This window comes from Pseudorca crassidens, chromosome 6 (genome assembly GCF_039906515.1).
Source record: "Pseudorca crassidens isolate mPseCra1 chromosome 6, mPseCra1.hap1, whole genome shotgun sequence".
In the NCBI taxonomy this organism is placed as follows: domain Eukaryota; kingdom Metazoa; phylum Chordata; class Mammalia; order Artiodactyla; family Delphinidae; genus Pseudorca; species Pseudorca crassidens.
This window is the reverse complement of record NC_090301.1, coordinates 32,566,436-32,592,883: the sequence shown is the minus strand read 5'-3', so window position 1 is coordinate 32,592,883 and position 26,448 is coordinate 32,566,436. Positions and strand designations below refer to the sequence as shown.

The 26,448-nt window shown below is 35.3% G+C and overlaps 1 protein-coding gene across 3 annotated transcripts in view; it reads left to right on the top strand.

Moving 5' to 3' along the window:
* NBEAL1 (neurobeachin like 1) overlaps positions 1-26,448 on the top strand; it is a 176,273-nt gene that overhangs the window by 135,049 nt on the left and 14,776 nt on the right. For all 3 annotated transcript variants that reach the window (XM_067740941.1, XM_067740938.1, XM_067740939.1), the window contains 10 exons: positions 1,468-1,569; positions 3,240-3,335; positions 3,729-3,853; positions 6,458-6,598; positions 9,352-9,482; positions 16,209-16,318; positions 19,547-19,664; positions 20,725-20,822; positions 23,459-23,575; positions 26,054-26,143. In XM_067740941.1, coding sequence (XP_067597042.1) covers positions 1,468-1,569; positions 3,240-3,335; positions 3,729-3,853; positions 6,458-6,598; positions 9,352-9,482; positions 16,209-16,318; positions 19,547-19,664; positions 20,725-20,822; positions 23,459-23,575; positions 26,054-26,143 — 1,128 coding nt within the window. The remainder of the gene's footprint in view (positions 1-1,467; positions 1,570-3,239; positions 3,336-3,728; positions 3,854-6,457; positions 6,599-9,351; positions 9,483-16,208; positions 16,319-19,546; positions 19,665-20,724; positions 20,823-23,458; positions 23,576-26,053; positions 26,144-26,448) is intronic.

Below are 26,448 nucleotides of genomic sequence, written 5' to 3'. Positions count from 1 at the left end.
AAAACTTTAATCTGCTTGACTGCTGATGGGTGGGGCTGCGTTCTCCACCCCCCAACTCCCCCCCCACCCCCCCCGTTGGTTGTTTGGCCTGAGGCAACCCAACACTGGAGCCTAGTGGGCTCTTTGCTGGGGCTAATGGCGGACTCTGGGAGGGCTCACGCCAAGGAATACTTCCCAGAACTTCTGCTGCCAGTGTCCTTGTCCCCATGGTGAGCCACAGCCACCCCCTGCCTCTGCAGGAGACCGTCCAACACTAGCAGGTAGGTCTGGTTAAGTCTCCCCTGAGGTCACTGCTCCTTCCCCTGGGTCCCGATGCGCACACTACTTTGAGTGTGCCCTCCAAGAGTGGAGTCTCTTTCTCCCAGTCCTGTTGAAGTCCTGCCATCAAATCCCACTATCCTTCAAAGTCTGATTCTCTCGGAATTCCTCCTCCCGTTGCCGGACCCCCAAGTTGGGAACCTGACATGGGGCTCAGAACCTTCACTCCAGTGGGTGGCCTTCTGTGGTATAAGTGTTCTCCAGTCTGTGAGTCACGCACCCAGCAGTTATGGGATTTGATTTTACTGTGATTGCACCCCTCCTACTGTCTCATTGTGGCTTCTCCTTTGTCTTTGGATGTGGGGTATATTTTTTGGTGAGTTCCAGTGTCTTCCTGTCAATGACTGTCCAGCAGCTAGTTGTGATTCTGGTGTTCTCACAAGAGGGAGTGAGAGCATGTCCTTCTCCTCTGCCATCTTGGTTCCTAATCTGTAAATAGTTTTAAAAGCACATTTGTATGTGGTATCTAAACTTCATAGCAACATTCAGATTAGATATGGCAAATTCCATTCCTTTTTTTATAGATGAGGAAACTGAAGTTCAAAGATTAATTTTATTTCTTTACATTTGCATAAACCTGAGTAATTCACAAAACTGTAAGGGTAGAGATTATTATATTTAATATACAAATGAGACTCAGTAAATTAATTGATTTGCCAAGATGATTAGTAAATGACAGAACTAAATTTGAACTAGAAGTGAAGTCGTTTTTTGATTCAATGTCTGAAGATTATTCCATTATATACTATAAAGTTCTAAAAAAAATACATGTCATAATTTCATTAAGCCTTGTAAAATAGAGAAGTTAAAACCACAATCCTCTATTTATATGAAATGTTCAGGATTGGCAAATCCATAGTGATGGAAAGTAGTTTAATTGTTGTCAGGGGATGGGAGGGAGTGGAAATTGGGGAGTGATGGCTAGTGAGTATGTAGTTTCTTTTGAGGATGATGGAAATGTTCCAGAGTTAGATAATGTGAATGGTTGCACAACTCTGTGAATATTAAAAAAAGCCCACTGAATTGTATATTTTAAAGGGTGAATTTTATGGTACATGAATTATATCTCAATAAATCTGTTAATAAAGCCATAATCCTCGTTTGTCTTGATCAATTTTTAAGCCATAAAGTGCTTTTTTTTTTTAATAGGTTAGGAACAAAGTATATAGCAGACTGTTGTCACTTCATTCTCCAAATAGTTATGGAACCAGATCACCACAGGAGTTATTCAAAGCATCAGGATTGACACAGGTAGGAAATTTTAAGTCACTGATTTGCTGTTCATTTTATATCTCAGACTTTTGCTTAGAAGTAAAACTTCCTTCTTTCAATTATTTTATTTTGATTCTGCAACTGCTCTTCTTCCATTCAGATTGATCTTATGAATTATCTTTGAATCATTCTGTTTCCCTCACACATACAGTGCCCTGTCTCCAGTTCGCATGTCATTCAGTTCATGGGCATATCTTATAAATTCTTTTTCTTTTCTATTTTTTTTTTTTTTTTTTTTTTTTTTTGCGGTACGCGGCCTTCTCACTGTTGTGGCCTCTCCCGTTGCGGAGCACAGGCTCCGGACGCACAGGCTCAGCGGCCGGCCATGGCTCACGGGCCCAGCTACTCCGCGGCATGTGGGATCTTCCCAGACGGGGGCACAAACCCGTGTCCCCTGCATCGGCAGGTGGACTCTCAACCACTGTGCCACCAGGGAAGCCCTAAATTCTTCTTTTTTAATAGTGTTCTTTTTAAAAAGTAGTACACAGGATTTTTTTTCTTAATAATAAAAATAATCTGTTCACAAGAAAAAAAATGGGAAAATACAAAAGACACCATGGAAAAAAGGCAAAAAAAAAAAAAAAATTCTCCAATCCTTCTATCTGCCAAAGCTAATGCTTTCGTGTATTTTATCCTCACATATATCCCAACATCTCTTGAATTTACACTGTCCAAAGCCAAAGAAAGGCCCTTGTTCTTTGCTCTCTAGGGTTTTAGTAGTCTTCCAATTAGGCTCTCTTGTCTCCTGGCTCTCTCCTTCCTCCTACATATGTGTTAATCTTTAAATGTTGCTCTTGTTCAAAAGCCATCAGCAATTGTTTCCTGTTGTTTATGGAATAAGCTTTATTTAATAGAGTATATTTCCTGCTTTCTGTGGAATAAACTTTATTCATTAAAGTACTGTTTCCTCAGTTTGGCACTCAAGTACAGTTAAAATTGGGCTTTCTATAAAATCTGTATACATAGATTAATTTCTCACTATTTCCCGTAAGTATGTCCTTTGCTTAAGGCACACAGTAAACTTAAAGGGGTGTATTAATCTGTCAGCAAAATGCTTGAGCATGCCTACACTGTGTAGAGTAATTAGTAGTCTAAGTACAGTAAGGTGATTAAAAAAAATAATGTTTATGTCTTCCTTTAGAAAATTTTTATATCTGTTATAGCAAAATCCCATTTACCTTTGCTCTATAAAAGTAGTTTTCTGAATATAGTTAATATAATGTTTATTTAAAATTTGTAGATCATTTAGTACATTGAGATACTGATTTTTTAATATTTACACTTATGAAAATTTCAACTTATGACAAAAATTTCAAATTTGGGCAGTCCTAGAATTAAAAAGTTTTAAGATATTCAAACAAAATATTTTTTAACTGAAGAAAAGACTTAATTCTTATAGAAGACTTTTTAGATTGTAGTGTAGGAGTTTTCTTTTCCTTTTCTAGAGACCAATTTTTAAGAGGAAGTGAATTTAGGAAAAGCATATTGATTTTACCTCCCTATTAAATATTTTTTAAAGCTTCATTCCTTTATCAAAAAGATGATAGAGATAATGGGAACATATGATTATTTTAGTACTGTCAGTAATAGTTACTGATTTCTAAGAGTTACAGATTAATTTTGATTTTTTCTTTTATTGTGCTGTCTAGAAATGGGTAAACAGAGAGATATCAAATTTTGACTACCTCATTCAATTAAATACAATGGCAGGACGAACCTATAATGACCTTGCGCAGTATCCTGTGGTGAGTTTTATATAAATCTTGTAAATATGGAATTACCTTTCAGTTTTCTAATACACAAAATATATGTGGATGATATCTAATTTTTATTTTTAAAAAGACATAAAAACTGATTTTGCCTTTCTTTATATTTCTACTGTGCTATTTTCAAGAAGTATGTAAATATGAAGAGTATTTTAAAAATAAAAACTCTTTTTCTTTCACTTCATTGAAAATATTCCAGTGGAATTACAGAAAATAATGCTTCTGGTTATTGAACTAAAGATGAATAAACATTTGCAACAGGGAAGAAATAAAGACTATCCCTTTTTGTCTTAGATAAACATTTATATTAGATATGGAGATGGTAGCCTCTCTAGGAAGGAATGTCTAAATTGTAAATTGTGGCTCTTTTAGTTCCCCTGGATTTTACAAGATTATACTTCAGACGAGTTGGATCTTAATAACCCATCTGTATTTCGAGATCTATCCAAACCAATTGGGGTAGTTAATGATAAAAATGCCAAAGCCATGCGAGAAAAGTAAGTGCTTTTCATCCCTTTTGAAAGATGCCCATAGCTTGTTTGAATTTGTATTGATTTCTGCTATGGCCAACCAAGTGTTACTTTTTTTAAATGCACAACTACTTTTGATCATCAGAGTCTGGTAATTCCTTCACTAAGTTTTCTTGAAAATATATCAGTTGTCCTTCAAATATCTTAACTATAGTCTGTGTATTTCCCTTCATTACCAAAGTAAAATTTATATTGTTTAGAATTTCTTTCACCTTGTAATAATTATGTGCTAAATGGTAATAGGTTCTTGAAATTTTTCTCCCCAGGTATTTTAGACTTCATAACCTACAAATCTAACATTCCATCTAATATAATATTTTGGTGGATATAAAATTAATAATACTAACCTGTTGTTCACCAATAATGTGAATAAAGAACAGTGAAATGTGTGAAAATTTAGAAAGTGATATTTGAATAAGGAAAGGAAATATTTATAGTTCTATATATTTTTGAGCCACCCTTTAAATGTCTCGTACTTTTTTTTTATCCAAAGCCAGCTGCTGACAGTAAAAAATAATCTAATTTTAATTTTCCTTTTTCTCCGTGTGAACTTGTGGATGACTTGTCAGTTATGACTTCTGGTAATAAAGACAAAGAGCAATTCTGCAAACAAACTTAGTTGTAGATTTATTTGAGGGTTGATGGTACATTATTTTTCCCCCCCTTTTTGTTTGCAGATCTTCCCCAGGACTTTTTGCAGTGTTTAATATTTGTTGTACTAAATGGAATTTTGCTGTGTATATATTACTCTACTGCCATTAGTCACACTGTTAACATTGTTCCACAGGAAATACTGATCATATAAATTAACTTATTTTATAGATAATCAAAGATACAATTTAATTTAAATTTCAATAGTTTATTTTTTTGCATAGGTACAAATGACTTTGACCCGAAAACTTTCTTTATTCTCCTGAATATTCATGATTTCTATGTAAAAGGAAATTTACCTTAGCTTGATGAACTGATTAGTATTTTGGCTTAAAATTTTCAATGTTTATTGCTTCCAAAAAACTGTTCATTCTTATTTAGATACTATATCCACGAACTCAGATGTCACCATTCAAAACAATTAACAGGATCAGTGATAGTTCTTGCAGAATTATTATATATATCCTTTGCTGATAATCTGATTTAGACCTTCTATTCCACCATCTCCTTTTTTTTTTCCTTTTTAAAAAAAATTTTATTAGAGTATAGTTGATTTACAATGTTGTATTAGTTTCAGGTATACAGCAAAGTGATTCAGTTATACATATACATATATTCATTATTTTTCAGATTCTTTACTCATATAGGTTATCACAGAATATTGAGTAGAGTTCCCCGTGCTATACACATCTCCTTCTTTTACCTTTAGATCATTAGACATTCATTTTTACAATTCTTGACTGACCTTCTATATTTTTTTCCATTATCTTGGCCACAAAAGGATGTCTAATTATCACATGCTTACAATAAGCAGAAAAATAGAAACAACCTAAGTATCTATAATAGTTAAATTGTTGTATATTCGTAGATCTAATTTTTATAAATACCGTGTACCTGTTAAAAATAGACTATTCAGGGCTTCCCTGGTGGCGCAGTGGTTGGGAATCCACCTGCCGATGCAGGGGACGCGGGTTCATGCCCCGGTCCGGAAGGATCCCACATGCCGCGGAGCGGCTGGGGCCGTGAGCCATGGCCTCTGGGCCTGCGCGTCTGGAGCCTGTGCTCCGCAACGGGAGGGGCCACAACAGTGAGAGGCCCGCGAACTGCAAAAAAAAAAAAAAAAAAAAGACTATTCAGTCGTTTCGTAAGATTTTTAAAACTTTTTATTGTCGTGTGGTTGATTTACAATGTTGTGTTAGTTGCTGCTGTACAGCAAAGTGAATCAGTTATACATATTTTGTAAGATATTAACAGAAAATTGTTAGATGAAAAAATAAGTTGTGAACAATATATAATGTATAGTGGTTTTACATTAAAATATATTTTTATATTAAAATATATATTAATTCATAATTCAGGATTGACACATATTCATCAAAATGTTAATGTTAATTATCTCTGGGAAGTGCAATTGTAACTGATTTTAAATTTCTTCATTTTTGGTAGTTTCTCTCTGGTTTCTAATTTATCTATCGTGAATATTATTGCATAATACAAGTGTTCAAAAATCCAATATTAGTGCTATTTTATTGCTCAGAAAAAAGTAATAAATTTTTTTTCATTTATTAACATGACATGATGATACAAATACATAGTTTCTTTTTTTTTTTTTTTTTTTGCGGTACGCGGGCCTCTCACTATTGTGGCCTCTCCTGTTGCGGAGCACAGGCTCCAGACGCGCAGGCTCAGCGACCATGGCTCACGGGCCTAGCCGCTCTGTGGCATGTGCGATCTTCCCAGACCGGGGCACGAACCCATGTCCCCTGCATCGGCAGGCGGAGTCTCAACCACTGCACCACCAGGGAAGGCCACAAATACATACTTTCTCAAAAACTGTGTTTTCAGCAATACAATACAAACATATGTCTTTCTAAGTTAATTTTACTATTGTGGTTATAAAACTTTAGTTTCTTTTTTTAGATATGAAAATTTTGAGGATCCTATGGGAACTATTGATAAATTTCATTATGGTACTCACTATTCAAATTCTGCTGGGGTTATGCACTATCTTATTCGTACAGAACCATTCACCACCCTCCACATCCAGCTTCAGAGTGGAAGGTATGTTTTGGGTAAATAAGCTATTTTCTTAAGACTGTATGATAGTGTTGAAAACTCTTTGCCTTCATGTCATGTACTGTTATAACAGGGCCTTATCTTTTTTTTCTCCTCTGTTAGATTTCAATTCATATACTAGCTCCCTAGATAAAAGCAGCCAAACTTGTTTGAGAACAGGTCACTCACACTGACTTACACAAATGACTTGTAAGGTGAATTCCTTTTTACTGCTATCCAGTGTACTTTTGTGATTTTCAACTGGGTTTAGGAATCTACCAGAGATTTAGAGTTAGAACTGATTTAGACCTTGATCCAAGATGTATCCCAGAGATTCAAACCTAACCAATGCCTATGTAGTCCTCCTAAAAATATTTATTAATCAATAGGAATAAAAATAGGGAGAAATAAGGGCCCTTACATTATTAGTAGCAGCTCAAACAGATCTGTGATGCCATTGTATTATCGTATCACCTGTCAGTGTTATAACTTACCTAACTTTCACATTTTCTTAATGATCCTAAAGAAAGAAACTTTTCCCAGAATCCTCCATTCCCCAATGTATCCTCCAGGAAGCTCTCTACTGACTCCCATTTTGTCTTCATGTTGCCTTATTCTTTACCATTATCATTTTGCTTTTTCTACCCAATCAAAAACTATGTAAACATTGCCTGTTCTACTCTTTCCATGTAAATTTTATCTCTCAAAATTAGCCTGGGTTCCTTATTCCTGTCTTTAGTACACCAAGCCTTGGCTATCAAGGAGAGGCTTTGATCACTACACATCTCCAAATGTTACATTTGTCATGAATGCAGGTAATTTTCCTTCCAGGAAAGTGTAACTGGGTCTTTTCAACTTTTAGTGATTTTATGAATAAATGATTTTTTAAAAAGCTTCAAAAATAGATTCTGTTTGTGCTTCAAAGGACATCATCAAGAAAGTAAAAAAGACAACCAATTCAGTAGGAGAAAATATTTGCAAATTATAGATCTGTTAAGGGATTTGTATCTAGAATATATAAATAATTCTTGCAGTGCAATAATAAAAAGACAAATGACCCAGTTAAAAACTGGACAAAGGGTCTAAATGGACATTTCTCCAAAGAAGATTACAAATTCCCAATAAACACATGATTAACATCGTTAGTCATCAGGGAAATTCAAATCAAAACCAAATTGAGATACCTCTTTACCCACATGAGGATGGCTATAATAAAAAAGACAGATAATACCTACTGTTGATGAGTATGTTGAGAAATTGGAATAATTATGTACTGGCAGTGGGAATGTAAAATGATGCAGACTCTGTGGAAAACAGTCTGGCAGTACTTCAAAAGGTTAAAGATAGAATTACATATTACCCAGCAATTCTACTCCTACGTATATACCCAAGATAACTGAATACATATGTTCATGCAAACACTTGTACACAAATGTACTTAGCAGCATTATTTATAATAGCCAAAATATGGAAACAACAAAAATACCCATCAACTGGTAAAGGAATAAATAAAATGTGGTATACCCATGCAATAAAATATTATCTGGCATGAGTTAATAAAGGGAATGAAAGATTGATATATGCTACAACATAGATGAACCTTGAAAAGCAGTACACTGAATAAAATAAGCCAGACACAAAATGCCATATATTGTATGATTTACATAAAATGTCTAAAATAGACAAATCCATAGAGACAAAATAGATCAGTAGTTGCTCAGGGGTGGAGGGAGAGTGAATGGAGAGTGACTGCTATTAGATGCAGGGTTTCATTTTGGAGTGATGAAAATGTTCTAAAATTGGTTGTGGTGATGGCTACACAGCTCTGCATATACTGAAGGCCGTTGAATTGTTCACTCAGAGCAAATTATATGTATGTTAATTATGTATCAGTAAAGCTGTTCTCCCCCACCCAAACAAAAAGATTCTTCCATTAAAACTGTACGTCTCCTTCAATTTGAATATACCATTATTAGACTTTATTGATGACACAATCATTGACTATAATTAAATTTAGAGTTCTGCTAAGTTCAGCTCTGCTTCAAAACAAGGTTCCTAGGCATAAAGAGTCATATTAGTCATTAACTGTCACTTAGAAGTCATCATTTATGGAATAAATCCAGGAAAACACTATCAAAGGAGATGAAACAGAAGGGATTTATGCTGTTTGTGATTAGCCAAAACAATAAAATTGCAGCATGACCACGTGAGCTTCTTTCAACTACCATAGGCCCAGGATGGAACTTGAAAATAAAGTTAAAATAAGATAGTAGTATATGCAAGTAAAGTATAAAAGCTTTAGCTACAGAACTATTTCCCTAACACCCTCTGGTTTTTAGCAAAAGAGTTTGTAAAGATACTTATGTATCAAGGATTAAATCAGCAGCATTTCCATAGATCTGTTAACTATGTATGTCAATACTATAATACTTAGAGTGATATTTAAACTCTGTAATTTTAAAATATCCAAATAATATTTATTCAATTTCTGTAATAAATTTTACTGATTAAAAATTATGCCATTTTCATCTATTTTAACTAAGATGATACTAGTGATTAAAATTATAGTATTCAGTTCCTGGCAACAAAATAAGAAAGATTGTCATAAGGAGAGCAACTTGTGTTTTTAGACGTTAAAGAGAAAGGTTAAATAAAGAGAAACTAATCATGAGGAAACCTGAAGGAAGATTAAAGGTTTGTTTTAGCCTGTTGTTGCTCTCATTCAGTATTCACTGTTCTCTTTCAATCTCCACATGCAGGTTTGACTGTGCAGATCGACAATTCCATTCCATCCCTGCTACCTGGCAGGCTCTCATGGACAATCCATATGATGTGAAGGAACTTATTCCTGAATTCTTCTATTTCCCAGAATTTTTGGAAAATCAAAATCGTAAGAAATAGATTAAAAATTGGACTGAACAGGTCCCAATGGAGAATCCTGAAAAATATCTTTTAGGACATTTTTGTGATGACCTCTAGATTATTTAAGGTTCATTCTGTCTGTGTATTATTCAGTGACAAGGCTTAAATGATGTTCAGGTACTAGTCTTATCCTCTACGGATAGAAGTGCTACAGTGAATAAGATAAATGAGTCAAATTTGAATTGGTAAGAGAATTTATCAGAGTACAGGGTTTACTAGAGAAGCAAAAAATGGCTATATGCTATTTCAGCCATAAAGCTCCATGGATTAAAAGTGTTTGTGTTAGGTAAGATGAAGATTTATACCAGGGGTCAGCAGACTATAGGTTCATGGGCCAAATCTGTGGGCAGACCCATATGTTTATAAATAAAGTTTTATTGGAATACAACTAGCCAATTCATTTACATAAACTGTGGCTGCTTTCACAGTATAATGGCAGATTTGAGTAACTGCAACAGAGACCATAGGGCTCACAAAGCCAAAACTATTTATTCTTTGACACCTTGTAAAAATTTGCTGACTCCTTTTACAGCAGAAGACAGGAGGCAAGTTGAAAAAAATGACTGGGTATAAGTTACCACAATATTTGAAAAACCATATTATGTTTTTGAAGAAAAGAATCATAGAGTGAAATATGGTCTTTAAAAATGTCCAAATACTTTTTCTATGAGGTAGTTTAGATTTATTTTAAGTACAAATAAGGAAATTGGCAAGGTTCTTACTACTGGTGTTCTTTAGGGAAATTCCAGTGTCAAAGGGCTGTTACAACTTCTTTTTCCTCCCTCAGCACGTAATGTTAATGTTTGACCCTTTGCTTTCTCAGTAGAATTGTTTGTTCTGCTGGTGAAAGCATATCCAGGACTTCATGACCTTCAATTGTTCACTCTGGGGCAGGTTGTTGGAGGCAAGGCATCTAATTCTCAGAGTAAGGCAGTTAGAAGTGGTCACCTTCAGAAAATCAGATGCAACTGTTGACTATGTGTGATCCTAGACTCTAAGTCAGCCAGAGGATTCGAGTCTTCTAAAGCAGGGTATCTGGGATAGTAGGAATAAGCAGATTAAATTTGGATACAGAATTTAAGGTTTGCCTAGCTTGACAATTACTCACATTCACCACAGCTAGTTGCTGTCTTGTACTACTGTCCTGGTGGCCTCCATTTCTAATTATACATTGCCTCTTTATTTGAAATGAGGTGGGTAGGACAAAGCAAAGTGTGTTAGAATGACAACAAATATGAATAAAACCAACTCAAAATTGTGCAAGCAAGAAAATTTAAGTACTTTCCATAATAAAAGTCCTGAGATATGGTAACTTAACAACATCATCAAAGCCAAGTTCTTTATGTATTTTTACTCTGCTGGTCTGGGTGTTTTGGCTTTGTTCTTGGCTAGTTACTGTCATGATTACAAATAACTAAAGCAATTCCAGGCATCATAGGCAGATACAACAGTGTCTTAGAAAGAAGTGGGACTTTTAATTCTTTGTGTCCTTTTTTTTTTTTAACATCTTTATTGGAGTATAATTGCTTTACAATGGTGTGTTAGTTTCTGCTTTATAACAAAGTGAATCAGTTATACATATACATATGTTCCCATATCTCTTCCCTCTTGCATCTCCCTCCCTCCAACCCTCCCCATCCCACCCCTCTAGGTGGTCACAAACCACCTAGCTGATCTCCGTGTGCTATGCGCCTACTTCCCACTAGCTATCTGTTATACATTTGGTAGTGTATATATGTCCATGCCACTCTCTCACTTTGTCACAGCTTACCCTTCTCCCTCCCCATATCCTCAAGTCCATGCTCTAGTAGGTCTGTGTCTTTATTCCCGTCTTACCCATAGGTTCTTCATGACCTTTTTTTTTTTCTTCTTAGATTCCATATATATGTGTTAGCATACGGTATTTGTTTTTCTCTTTCTGACTTACTTCATTCTGTATGACAAACTCTAGGTCCATCCACCTCACTACAAATAACTCAATTTCGTTTCTTTTTATGGCTGAGTAATAATCCATTGTATATATGTGCCACATCTTCTTTATCCATTCATCTGTTGATGGACACTTAGGTTGCTTCCATGTCCTGGCTATTATTGTAAATAGAGCTGCAATGAACATTTTGGTACATACCCTTTTTGAATTATGGTTTTCTCAGGGTATATGCCTAGTAGTGGGATTGCTGGGTCCTATGGTAGTTCTATTTTTAGTTTTTTAAGGAACCTCCATACTGTTCTCCATAGTGGCTGTATCAATTTACATTCCCACCAACAGTGCAAGAGTGTTCCCTTTTCTCCACATCCTCTCCAGCATTTATTGTTTCTAGATTTTTTGATGATGGCCATTCTGACTGGTGTGACATGATATCTCATGTAGTTTTGATTTCCATTTCTCTAATGATTAATGATGTTGAGCATTCTTTCATGTGTTTGTTGGCAATCTGTATATCTTCTTTGGAGAAATGTCTATTTAGGTCTTCTGCCCAGTTTTGGATTGGGTTGTTTGTTTTTTTGTTATTGAGCTGCATGAGCTGCTTGTAAATTTTGGTGATGAATCCTGTGTCAGTTGCTTCATTTGCAAATATTTTCTCCCATTCTGAGGGTGTCTTTTGTCTTGTTTATGGTTTCCTTTGCTGTGCAAAAACTATGAAGTTTCATTAGGTCCAATTTGTTTATTTTTGTTTTTATTTCCATTTCTCTAAGAGGTGGGTCAAAAAGGATCTTGCTGTGATTTATGTCATAGAGTGTTCTGCCTATGTTTTCCTCTAAGAGTTTGATGGTGTCTGGCCTTACATTTAGGTCTTTAATCCATTTTGAGTTTATTTTTGTGTATGGTGTTAGGGAGTGTTCTAATTTCATACTTTTACATGTAGCTGTCCAGTTTTCCCAGCACCACTTATTGAAGAGGCTGTCTTTTCTCCACTGTATATTCTTGCCTCTTTTATCAAAGATAAGCTGACCATATGTGCGTGGGTTTATCTCTGGGCTCTCTATCCTGTTCCATTGATCTGTATTTCTGTTTTTGTGCCAGTACCATCCTGTATTGATTACTGTAGCTTTGTAGTATAGTCTGAAGTCAGGGACCCTGAATCCTGCAGCTCCATTTTTCGTTCTCAAGATTGCTTTGGCTATTCGGGGTCTTTTGTGTTTCCATACAAGTTGTGAAATTTTTTGTTCTAGTTCTGTGAAAAATGCCAGTGGTAGTTTGATAGGGATTGCATTGAATCTGTAGATTGCTTTGGGTAGTAGAGTCATTTTCACAATGTTGATGCTTCCAATCCAAGAACATATATCTCCATCTATTTGTATCATCTTTAATTTCTTTCATCAGTGTCTTATAATTTTTTACATATAGGTCTTTTGTCTCCTTAGGTAGGTGTATTCCTAGATATTTTATTCTTTTTGTTGCAATGGTAAATGGGAGTGTTTTCTTAATTTCGCTTTCAGATTTTTCATCACTAGTGTGTAAGAATGCCAGAGATTGCTGTGCATTAATTTTGCATCCTGCTGCTTTACCAAATTTATTGATTAGCTCTAGTAGTTTTCTGGTAGCATCTTTAGGATTCTCTATGTATAGTATCATGTCATCTGCAAGCAGTGACAGCTTTACTTCTTCTTTTCCGATTTGGATTCCTTTTATTTCCTTTTCTTCTCTGATTGCTGTGCCTAAAACTTCCAAAACTATGTTGAATAAGAGTGGTGAGAGTGGGCAACCTTGTCTTGTGCCTGATCTTAGTGGGAATGGTTTCAGTTTTTCACCATTGAGGATGATGTTGGCTGTGGGTTTGTCATATATTGCCTTTATTATGTTGAGGAAAGTTCCCTCTATGCCTACTTTCTGGAGGGTTTTTATCAGAAATGCGTGTTGAATTTTGTCAAAAGCTTTCTCTGCATCTATTGAGATGATCATATGATTTTTCTCCTTCAGTTTGTTAATATGGTACGTCACGTTGATTGATTTGCGTATATTGAAGAATCCTTGCATTCCTGGAATAAACCCCACTTGATCATGGTGTATGATCCTTTTAATGTGCTGTTGGATTCTATTTGCTAGTATTTTGTTGAGGATTTTTGCATCTATGTTCATCAGTGATATTCGCCTGTAGTTTTCTTTCTTTGTAACATCTTTGGTTTTGGTATCAGGGTGATGGTGGCCTCGTAGAATGAGTTTGGGAGTGTTCCTCCCTCTGCTATATTTTGGAAGAGTTTGAGAAGGATAGGTGTTAGCTCTTCTGTAAATGTTTGATAGAATTCACCTGTGAAGCCATCTGGTCCTGGGCTTTTTTTTGTTGGAAGTTTTTTTTTTTTTTTTTTTTTTGCGGTACACAGGCCTCTCACTGTTGTGGTCTCTCCCGTTGTGGAGCACAGGCTCTGGATGCGCAGGCTCAGCGGCCATGGCTCATGGGCCTAGCCGCTCCATGGCATGTGGGATCTTCGCAGACCGGGGCATGAACCCCTGTCCCCTGCATCAGCAGGCGGACTCTCAGCCACTGCACCAGCAGGGAAGCCCCTGTTGGAAGATTTTTAATCACAGTTTCAATTTCAGTGCTTGTGATTGGTCTGTTCATATATTCTGTTTCTTCCTGGTTCTGTGTCAGCAGGTTGTGCATTTCTAAGATTTTGTCCATTTATTCCAGGTTGTCCATTTTATTGGCATAGAGTTGCTTGTAGTAATATCTCATGATCCTTTGTATTTCTGCAGTGTCAGTTGTTACTTCTCCTTTTTCATTTGTAATTCTATTGATTTGAGTCTTCTCCCTTTTTTTTCTTGATGAGTCTGTCTAATGGTTTATCAATTTTGTTTATCTTCTCAAAGAACCAGCTTTTAGTTTTATTGATCTTTGCTATCGTTTCCTTCATTTCTTTTTCATTTATTTCTGATCTGATCTTTATGATTTGTTTCCTTCTGCTGACTTTGGGGTTTTTTTGTTCTTCTTTCTCTAATTGCTTTAGGTGCAAGGTTAGGTTGTTTATTTGAGATGTTTCCTGTTTCTTAAGGTAGGCTTGTATAGCTATAAACTTCCCTCTTAGAACTGCTTTGCTGCATCCCATAGGTTTTGGGTCGTCGTGTCTCTGTTGTCTTTTGTTTCTAGGTAGGTTTTGATTTCCTCTTTGATTTCTTCAGTGATCATTTCGTTATTAAGTAGTGTTTTATTTAGCCTCCATGTGTTTGTATATTTTACAGATCTTTTCCTGTAATTGATATCTAGTCTCATAGCGTTGTGGTGAGACAAGATACTTGATACGATTTCAGTTTTCTTAAATTTACCAAGGCTATATTTGTGACCCAAGATATGTGTCCTTTCTTTTTTTTTTTTTCTTTGCGGTACACGGGCCTCTCACTGTTGTGGCCTCTGCCGTTGCGGAGCGCAGGCTCCGGACGTGCAGGCTCAGCAGCCTTGACTCACGAGCCCAGCGGCTGTGCAGCATGTGGGATCACCCCGACCTGGACACGAATCCGTGTCTCCTGCATCAGCAGGCGGACTCTCAACCACTGTGCCACCAGGGAAGCCCTGTCCTTTCTTAAATTTGAGAAACCCTTTCTCATAATCTCCCTTCACTGTCCAGAGCTGGGTCATGTACCAAACCCTATGCCAGTCACCTACAATAAGCATGAAATATAAGACAGGATGGACACTTGAATTAAAGCAAGGTTCTTCTACCAGATAAGGAGGAATGGCTATTAGGTGCCCAACAATATCTGCTGTACAATAGTTGGGTTAAGGCCACACACCCTGTGCATCCTATTATTCTGTGACACTTGAACCTGTCTTCAGCTTTAAGGACACACTAATATTTTTAGGCAGCATCTTTAATGAAGGTCTTTTGTGTTAACACTTTTCCCTTTCCACACTGTATGAATAAGAAAATCTCATCTTTGGGACAGTTTTGTCAAAAGTACTGTGTTCTAACTAGAATGAGCAAATCTTTATTATGTCAGTATCTACTTAAAATAGTGGTATATAAATATATTGTTTTTCCATAACACAAGTCATTTTAAGTTTTAAGTTACACCAAAAAGCTCTAAGGAGCTCTATTTTGTAAATTAACCATTAGAAGGACTATGTTAATTATTTTTAATGTAAGAAGAATGCTTACTGTTGCATTTTTGTTCAGGTTAAGGGTTTTGGTCATAACTATAATTTCCTCCACTTTTTTCAGCAAAAAATAAACTATTATCTGATTTATCTTCTAATAACTAATTTTAAACTATCTTATTTTCATTTACCTTTTTAATCAACTGATAAAATGCATTCCAATAAATAAGAATTATTTTTACCTGTTCAATAAATTTATATCAAGAAGGGAACTTGATGGGGGGGAGGGATAGATTGGGAGTTTGGATTTGACATGTACACAGGGCTATATTTAAAATACATAGCCAACAAGGACCTGCTGTATAGCACAGGGAACTCTGCTCAATACTCTAATAACCTTAATGGGAAAAGAATTTGAAAAAGAATAGTATGGCTGAGTTGCTTTGCTGTGCATGTGAAGCTAACAGGGCATTGTTGATCAACTATATTCCAATATAAAATAAAAATTTAAAAAAAAGAGAAAGGAACTTGATTCTCACCTTTTACTCTTAATAAAAGAAGAAAAGCATTCAGTTTTGCTAAGTAATGTACCCTTTTATTTGTTTTACTTGATTTATTTAAATCTAAAATGATTTGATACGTTTATCTTTTACATGTCTTAGAATTTAACTTGGGTCGTCTACAAGTTTCCAGAGAACTAGTAAATGATGTTATTCTCCCCAAATGGGCTAAGTCAGCTGAAGATTTCATCTATAAACATAGGAAAGCTCTGGTAAGATTTTTGTGTTTAGTTATTAGACAATCAATAAGATAAAGATCTCTGTGTTTTCCAGAGGATGATGGAATAAAGTATATCTATTATTTTCCTGGATTAATTTGTAATCTATTATATGTGCTGTTTTAGAAAGTATAATATAGTAATTTATTTTGAGGTTATGGATCTTCTGATATAGTGAGACTATAGTAGTACAGTCCTATGGATGTATGCAAAAAATTTTTTTTTCACTTCTATGAGATATCTACCTATTGTATGTGAACCTATTTTGGTCATAGTTTGATTTTCACAGTTCCCACATTTGTTTCAAATCTAACAAGAATAAGTACATTTTTTTTTCCTCTGAAGGATTCCAGTAAGTTTTTAATAAGACAGCTAAATAAATCCTAAATGCCACTTAAAAATTTTACTAGTTTTTTAGCTAAATTTCCATTTTGGAATTGAAGGACTAGTGAGAGTTAGTTTAATGTTGCTATTGTGTTATTATCTTGCAGATAATGCTTTTTTCCCCCACAAGAGCCCACTTAGCTTTCTATCTAAACTGAAATGTTACAGATTCTGAAACTAAATAGGCCAGTACTTGGAAACATTCCTTGTCATTAGTACATAGTTAGTCAAGTTTACAAAATTCAGGATTACATTTTAACATTTGTAAGCAATAACCCCATGCATGAGTAAGGAATTGGGAAAAAATAAAACAACTCTGAAAAATAATCTGTTACTTTTTAACTAGGCAGGAACTTCTCAGATGCTTCCTTCTGTGTTATCTATGACAGTAAGTAGGGGTCCAGAATTTTAGGAAGACATACTCCTCATTAATAAGAGGTTAGAAGTTTGTGTTTCAGTTATGTATTGCCGTGTAACAAACTATCCCAAAATTTAGTGGCTTAAAACTATAGCCATTTTATTATTTCTCACGCTTATGTGAGTTGACTTGCCTCAACTCGGCAGTTCTTCTGGTCTTACTTAAGGTTCTCATCCCCTTGCAGTCATATGGCAGCTAAGGTTGGAGTCATCTGGAGGCTGCCTTGAGACACTGGGATGCTGACTTTTCTCCCTCTCCCTGTAGTCTCAGGATATCTCCTCTTCATGTGGTCTCTCTAACTGATTAGCCAGACTTCTTACCTGGCAGCTCAAGGCCCCCCAAGAATGCAAAAGTGGAAGCTTCTAGACTTTCTTGAGACCTAAGGCTGTGAACTGTCACAGTATCACTTCTGCCTTCTTGTCATGGTTAAATAGTAACAGGATGAGTGCAGATTCCAGAGGAAAGAAAGTAAACTCCATCTCTTAATGGTTGGAGTGAGAAAGAATTTGCAGCTATCTTTAATCCACCATTCACAGGCTGCCCTCTGGCCACAAAGTATTTACATTCCTTCTACATGCAAAATGTACATACTTCCTCTCAAGACCTTCCCAAAGTCTCAGCTCCTTAAGGCAGGGTTCTACAGACTTTTTCCGTAAAAGACCAGCTAGTAAATATTTTCATTGGCTGTAAACTTAGTCTGTGTTGAAATTCTGCCATTGTAGTGCAAAAGAAAATGGGGGTATGGCTGTGTTCTGCTAATCTACAAATCTGGCTGCTAGTAAGGTTTGGCCCACAAACAGTAGTTTGCTGATCCTTGCATAAAGGCATGAGGCCTGAAGTCCAGAATCTTACTAGTCATCTAAATCAAATCCATGTGTGGATGAAACTACTCCAGTGTCTCCTCTTGTATCTGAAGACTGAAGTAAGGAGACAAGTTATCTGCCCCCCACGTAACAGTGGTGTAACAAGGACAGGAAAACTATAATAGACACTAACATTCAAAAGGAAGCGAGAAAACAGAGGCACCTAGCCTCTTGTTTATAACAATTCAGAATTCCAGCAGGGACATGCTCTCAGTTACTTTACTAGGGCCCAATGCTATTCCCTGATATTGGTTCTCCATGCATCTTTTTGTTCTACCCTTAGGCTCTTGGCTTTTCACTCTGAGTCATTCTTTTCCATAAAAACTGAAACAAAAAAACTTTGTTTACAAGAGTATCTTTGCAAGCCTCTTTCCTCACCATGATAAGCTGGAAGCCAAAGTCTTTTATTTTTTGAACAGTTTTTAACTTTTTCAGCTTGAATTAATGCAGTTTCTTTTAAAATGTTATGGGTTTCTTATGCATCAACTCTGTTGGGCAAAAACCATTCCACATGACTTTACGAGATAGTTCATTATCTCCTTTGGGCTGAGTGGGAGGCTACAATGGGAAAATGTTCTTAAGGTTAAGATGCTCTATTGTCTAGTTAGGTGGGTCTGTGAGACACAACCTAAAATCTTTGAGATCTCAGCAGATTGTTTTTTAGCCACACTCCTGATCTAAACTTTTGCCCAAGGCCATATTTTACTGGAAACATTCTGATTTAAGCATTAACTTAGACCATTTCTCACTTTGAGAGTCTTTGCTTTCTAGTGATCCTGGAAATGAGAAATAATTTTTGTGCCCAGCAAGACCCAGCTCCTCTATATACTTTTAAAATTATGCTTAAAACCCAAACAGTTCATTTTTAAAACTCACCCTTGCTCCTCCCACACATAATCACAGGCAGCTAAAAGAAGCCAATTAGCATTTAAAAACATTCTGCCTGGAAATCTCTGTCCCCAGATCCAAGAGTTCATTAGGTACCCTTTCTATCTTTCATGTAACGAAAACATGAGTTCCCTTTTCTCCTGTCTCCAATAACAATTTTCTTACGGTCTTTCAACTCCTCACTAACAGGCTCCGGGTTCTTTAAGCTTCTGCCTGCCACCAAGTTCACCTCTTAGTTGGCCGTGTGGGGGTGTGTGGAGGGAGTGATTTTTCAGCTATCTTCAGTCCACCCCAGTGCAGTTTCCTTGTTTCCTTGAATTGAATTTCTGGACTATTTCAGTGGAATTTTCACAACAAAGATGTATTCCACAGCTATCATTAATTTTTTTGTTGTTCTTATTTGGACTATAAGAATATTTGTTATTTTCTTCACCCATTAGTTAGGAGATGTATATGTAGTAAATATTAATAAATATGTCTACATTTTACTAGATAGAATATAGTCAAATTGGATCAATGTTTAACATGATTTTGAGATAATTTTATTTACAGTGATAAGATTTGTGTGTGGAAATGCTTACAATGCTCTTATTTTTTTAAAGGACCTATCATTACGTTGTAGTTGGAAGGTATCTCTATATGAATTGCTAAATTTGTTTTTTTTTCTAGGAGTCTGAATATGTTTCTGCTCATCTTCATGAATGGATAGATCTGATTTTTGGCTATAAACAGAGGGGGCCAGCTGCAGTGGAGGCACTCAATGTTTTCTATTACTGTAGTTATGAAGGTATAAGCCTATACTTTTTCTCTTATGTTAATAAAAATATTATTTAATATGTGTTTATACATGGTATTTTTGGCATAACTATTTAACACAAGAAAGACTACATTTAAAAAATAATTTTAGTTATCTTTTCTATTTGAAAGGCTGCTGCTTTTTAAAAAAATAGTAGTTAAAATGTCAATTATTGGTGGCATAAAAGATTTTGATCTCTGGCCATATGTATCCTATTCAGTTGGGTCTGAGTATTCTGTATTAAATAGTTAGCAGACATTAAATAAGAGTTTTTAAAATTAAAATAACAAATTCTTCCAATGATAATAAGATGACAGTATTCTAATGTTTAGCTCTGGATCAAGAACATTTTCTGAAGGCTTTGAAAGGCTTAAGAAGGAGTTCTTTCCTAATCCTTCCATAGAGCTAATAGTTCTAAAGATTATAAATAGTGTGAAGTTTTATGAATTTGAGCAGAACCCACATGACTTTTGGTAAATAGACAAGCATGTTTTTACCTTGCTGTATTCATTTGATAACAGTTTTGTAGGAAGGTAGTATAGCATGGTGGTTAGGAGCATAGTCTTTGAAATCAGACTTTACCTAGTTTGGTCAATTACTAGCTATGTAACAATAGGGATTAAGTATGGCTGGTATAATCAGTTAGCCAGAATATCACCTTGCCCAACTTTTGTTAGATAAACTAATTTATAGCAGTAATTTTGTGTGGTTATTACACTTTTTTCAGCTTAACTATCGTGAAGAAAGCAATCAGGTGTACTATGAGTATAGTGTGCATTTTTATAAGAGAAACTTTTATAGACTACCAGTTAACTTTTGTTTAAAATATTTTAGTTCTAAACAGTGGGTGGAATTTATTTTTGTACATATTTAATATCTGAAGCTTTACTGATTTTTTAAAAGTTATCTCTTTACAGTAGTTTTATAAATTGATGAATGGAATATTATTTTGTTGAAAATATACTAATCAGCCTCTGATACGTTAAACAGTTGTGTGGCTTGCTGATTTGTTTTCGCTCTATAGTGAATTGACTACTTCTCTTGGTTTTAGGAGCTGTGGATCTGGATGCCTTAACAGATGAGAAGGAAAGAAAAGCCTTAGAAGGGATGATTAACAATTTTGGGCAAACACCTTGTCAACTATTAAAGGTAAAGCATAAAAGTTATTGATTACCGAAGTCCAGAATTTAATTTCTAAGGAATAGTACTACCAGTAATTTTCAAGGTTTTTAATGATTTAAAACCTAATTTCAGAATTATCTAGAATTTGGAAAAAATTATACTGTCACTTTAAAAATAAATAGATTTAAATGATTGTTCCTATTTTTTAAAATTAATTTATTAATTTATTTATTTTTGGCTGTGTTGGGTCTTCCATTTCTGTGCGAGGGCTTTCTCTAGTTGCGGCAAGCGGGGGCCACTCTTCATCGCGGTACACGGGCCTTTCACTGTCGTGGCCTCTTGTTGCGGGGCACAGGCTCCAGACATGCAGGCTCAGTAGTTGTTGCTCACGGGCCTAGTTGCTCCGCGGCATGTGGGATCTTCCCAGACCAGGGCTTGAACCCGTGTCCCCTGCATTGACAGACAGATTCTCAACCACTGCGCCACCAGGGAAGCCCATGATTGTTCCTATTTTGAATGTCAAAATATTGCAGTCAAAATCCACATATTCAATCAATTCGTCTTAAGTTACAAAGGATTTATATTTACTCAGAAAGCCAATCACATTTATTTTGTTGTTTCTGGGAAAGGAAAAGGTGAGGTTGAAGGCCCCTGTCAGGTGAGCCTTCCTCCCTCCTTTATTAAATGGAGAAGTAGCTCTAACTGAGTACCAGTTAGGTTATACCATTAAAGCTGTTCTAATACTGGGACTCATTGCATGTATAAGACTTTTAGTAGCTGACATCTGCCCCCAAAGGGTTCTTATCATCCAGAGCCCAAACCCAGTCCTAAAAATCAAATTGCAGAATATGTAAAATCAAAGTATAGATATTACTGTATTTCTTTTCCCATCCTAGTATCTGAAGTTAAATTATTGTCTTCCTGATTGCATACAGCTTTGGATTCATAGAAGTTAATCCAGTATTAGCTTGCAAAGACATCTTGATCTTTGTTAGTATATGAATTTGGAAATGAGGAATACATAATAATATACCATTTATTAAGTTGATACTTTCCTATGCAAGCACTGTGCTAAGTGATTTACCTAACTTCACAGTAAATATTCAGTTATCCTTACTTTTTACATGTTGAAGCCGTATTTCATAGAAATTAATACCTAGCCTACAACACCTTAGAAAAATCAAATACTTTTTTCCAACTTTATACAACTAGGATGTGACTGGGACAGAATTTGGATGCATGATCATCTAACTCCAAATCCTTTCTTCCATGCCATGTTTCCTCTGAATTAATAGCTGTAAGCCCCTTGTTGAACTTGTAGATCATTTTTCCATTCTTATGGGCTGTTATTTATATCCTAATTATGACACTTCCACCTTAGTTAGTTGTACATTTATTCATTTGCCTCACTATATTATAATATGTTAAAGGCAGCAACTTTTTAAAAATCATTTTTGTATCTTTCTTGCATATAGTTTGTGGGCAGTAAGTATTTGTTGAACTGAAATCTCCACAGCTATAACAGCAACAGTATATCTAAACTCTGGCTTATAGATGAACTTCTGTTAATTCAGTTATCAGACCAAGATTTATAATTGTTACTATTCCTTAGCAACAGTTTGAATCCTCCAACATTGATTTTTGCAGAATACTCATATTTGAAATCAGTCTTTATTCCTTACCTGCTGATAGTCAGAAGGCAAAAGTAACAGAATAAAACACAACACTTCATTGGACTTTGAAATAGATTCTATAATATTTTTGCAGCAGCTTTATTTTTTTTTTTACAAGGGCAGTGCTAATTAGTTTTTAAGATAAAAAAATGACATAAAAATCAGCTTTTGATTTCAAATAAAGTGAATAATACATGGATAATTCAGAGATAAATATTGAATTAGAGCTCTTAAATCTGTTTCCCATAATCTAATATTTTGCAATGGAGATAGAATCCTCTTTAGCTAGATTTCTATTCTGCATTTTAACTGTGGCATTGGAATATTAATTTGACTTGTAATTTTCTTCTCATTTAAAAAGGTGATAATATCTTTTGTTTCTGACATTAAAGGTAAGGAATAATAATAACTTATTTGAAAAGCAATGCAGTAATATCTGTAATTTGATCCTGAGAATATTGACATTCAAATCTTATTTCAGGAATTAAAGATTCACCCGTATTATAAATTTTGACTTTTGAATAATGTATTTAATTTTACCAAACATATACATAAGCATGTACCATATTTATGGTACTTTTCTATGTGTTGAAAATCCAAAAATGAATATGACTTATTTTCTGACATTAAGGTACCTATTGTCTAGTTGGGAAAGACCATAACCAACTATATGTAATACAACATAGAAAGAAATAAGTACTAAATAAAATACTAAATAATGTAGTGTGCTGAGAAAAATAATAGAATAGTTAATTCTGCCTTAGAGATTCAAGGGAGAGATCAGTACGAAAAACTTTAAAGTAGAAGTAGGGTTTCTCTAGGAATGAAGAGGGCCCGAACTCTGCCAAGGAAATTGAGCAAAAGCCAGGAGTTGTCAATAGTGCATGGTATGTAATCCATCATAGCTAGAGTCTGGTATGTATGAAGGAATATAGTGAGAGATGTTTTAATGTAATTATGGAATTATTTTTTTCTTAATTTTTTTTGAAGGAACCACACCCTTCTAGATTATCAGCAGAGGAAGCAGTGCAGAAGCAAACCAAAACAGACACTTCAACCTTTAACTTATTTCAGTACCTCCCTGAACTCAAGTCATTTTTTATAGAGGTAATATCCAATTTGATAATATCAAAGGATTTTCTCTGTGATTTCTGTACACTTCATTGTTCCTTTTGTTCTTTAATGGAGAGGGTGGATTTTAATACTTAATCCAAAATAGTAAATAATACTTCAGTAATATGTTCTTAGATTTTTTAAAACAACCTTGTTGAAAGCTTTTGTTTGCTGCTGTAATGTTTGTTTTGGCTTTCTTTCTTCCAACCTCACGTTCTCCCGAAGGAAACATAAAGAGGAAGAATAATTTGACTTAAATTGCTTTTTGTGTCAGTTGAGATATATATATATATAGAGAGAGAGAGGAAGTCTAAAATAACTTTTAATTACAGTGTCTACTCACATATAAAATATGGCCCATGAGTCAGATTGTTAATTGATGATGTCAGAAGGAATAGTCAAGTGGAGCAAGATAGATAGTTAATGCTGTTCTTGAAAGAGTACCTTCAAATTCACATGTTTAAATATACATATTGAATTACAGTTGATTCTTGAACAATACAGGTTTGAACAGTGTGGGTCCACTTATACATGGATTTTTTTTCAATAGTAAATACTACAGTACTACATAATCTGGGATTGGTTGAATTTGTGGGTGCAGAACTGCAGATAAGGAAGAAGCGCAGATACAGATATTATATTTATATATAAATTATATAATAATGCGTGGAGGGTTGGTGTCCCAAACCCCTGAGTTGTTCAAGGGTCAGCTGTTCTTTGAATAGTTCAGAATGTGAATATGAAATGCATTAATACCTATAAATTTGGTTAGGACGGATAATATTAACTCTTTTGGAAGAATACAAAATGATAAAGAGTTACTAAGAATAGATTGGAGATGTGCATAGAACAAGGAATAACTCTCATGCCATACAGCAAACGGTGGTAAATGTTTTCTTAAAGGGCCAGATCGTAAATATTTTGGACTTTGTACCTACATATCATTTGAAGGTGCTTAATTCTTCCAGTAATGAAATGTGACAACATGATTTTGTCTCCCAGGGAAGCTCATTAGAGACTCAGCTCTGCCTAGCACATTCCAAAATTCTAGACTCCCAAAAGAAAAGCCTGTATTCAGACGATTGTTTGCACAAATAGTCTAGGCATAGTGAGCCACGTGTATTATTGAAGACAAGTTTTATATCAGTGTAAGGATGTCTTTGCCTGCCAAGTTCCCTGATGCCAGGCAATGGCCAACCTTGCAAGCAGCCTTTCTAAGGTGAGCAGTCTCAGTCCTGCTATGTTAACTTTTGGCTACACATAGGGCAACCCACAAAACCCTATTTGGCCCCTAAAATGATGGACATGTAATAAGATATTATGTAATGCTGATAAAAGTATTTTCATCATATCTAATCATTTGTGGCATTGTTTTTTATAGTACAATACATTCTGAGTTCTGTCTGCAGATGCAATGGCATTTGCCCCTCTCTGCACCCACCCCAAGTCACAGGGTAGCTTTCCTCAGGGCCAGTGTCTGGAGCAGGATTAAGAACACAATAGATATCCTTGGGTACCAATAATTGTTAATCCCTTTTCATCATCATACAAGAAGGTGTTTCCCACTCATTCATATGAAAAGAGAAGGCCTCTTTTAGTTCTCTTCCTAGGTATTAAAATGGTGAAGAAAATTGACGTAGCAGTGAAAGCAAGGGGCTTATTAAATGGATTTCTTCAGATACCATTTCCATTTATGCTGTTTCAATGTCAGTTGTCTTCTCTTGATTAATTCACAGTATGAAGAGAAAAGATATGCATTAACTTCATGTGGTTATACATCATTATTTAGTTCATATAAAGCTCTTAGAAAAGCACCTGGCACATCGTATGTACCCACTAATGTTAGGTTATAATTTATCTAATAAATGTTAGGTGTAATTTATAAACTATCAAAATTATAAACTATCAAAAAACTTATTTCAAATCGTTTTTCTCTTTCACACTGTAATAAGATAATGGTGGATGTTTTCTGAGGACTGTCTTTATTTTCTGGTCCTTTGTTGTAGCTTTCAGGAAGGGCCTCAGGTAATGGAATAGATCTATTTTTTGAAAGTTAAACCCAAAAGGAAAATTCCATAAAATATAACTAGTTTTCCCATTTCACTTATTTAAGAAATGTTTTCTTATATGGTCTGTATTTTCTACTTTATATTCATGTCAGTACGGCATGGGAAAAGGAAAGGTTTTAAATCACTGGCTGTTTTAAATGGTTGACACTCCTTGAAATCTACATCCTTGTTTAACAGCAGCATAGTGGAATACAAGAGGTGATGGGTTTCAGAACTTTCAAGTCTGCCATTCAAACATGGTATATAATTCCTTTCCTATATTTAAAATTAAGTGATGATATGTTTTGATAGAGTACAAGGCTATATCTCAGGGTTTATCTTTAAAGAAATAGAAGTTTTCAATAATTTTTACCTAATAAAGATAGTAGAACCAGCCACTAAACCTCTGTCCTTTGTTTTATAGGGAATTAGTGATGGTATTCCACTAATAAAGGCCATTGTCCCCAAAAATCAGTCTCGTTCTTTTATTTCACAAGGCAGTCCTGAGTTACTGGTAAGTTGATTTATACCTTTTCACACTGCCATGTCTACATCCATTACAACTTATGAAAAAAATAGAGAAAATAAAAATTTTTAAGTCTTTTTTAAAAGCATAGGTAAGGGAATTCCCTGGAGGTCCAGTGGTTAGGGCTCCACACTTCCACTGCAGGGGGCCTGAGTTCAATCCCGGTAGCCTGGTGGGGGAACGAAGATCCCACATGCTGCACAGCACGGCCAAATAAAAAAAGAGAGAAAATTTTAAAATAGAATTAATTTGACCAAGTATAAAAATGTATCTTTTAGGGGCTTCCTTGGTGG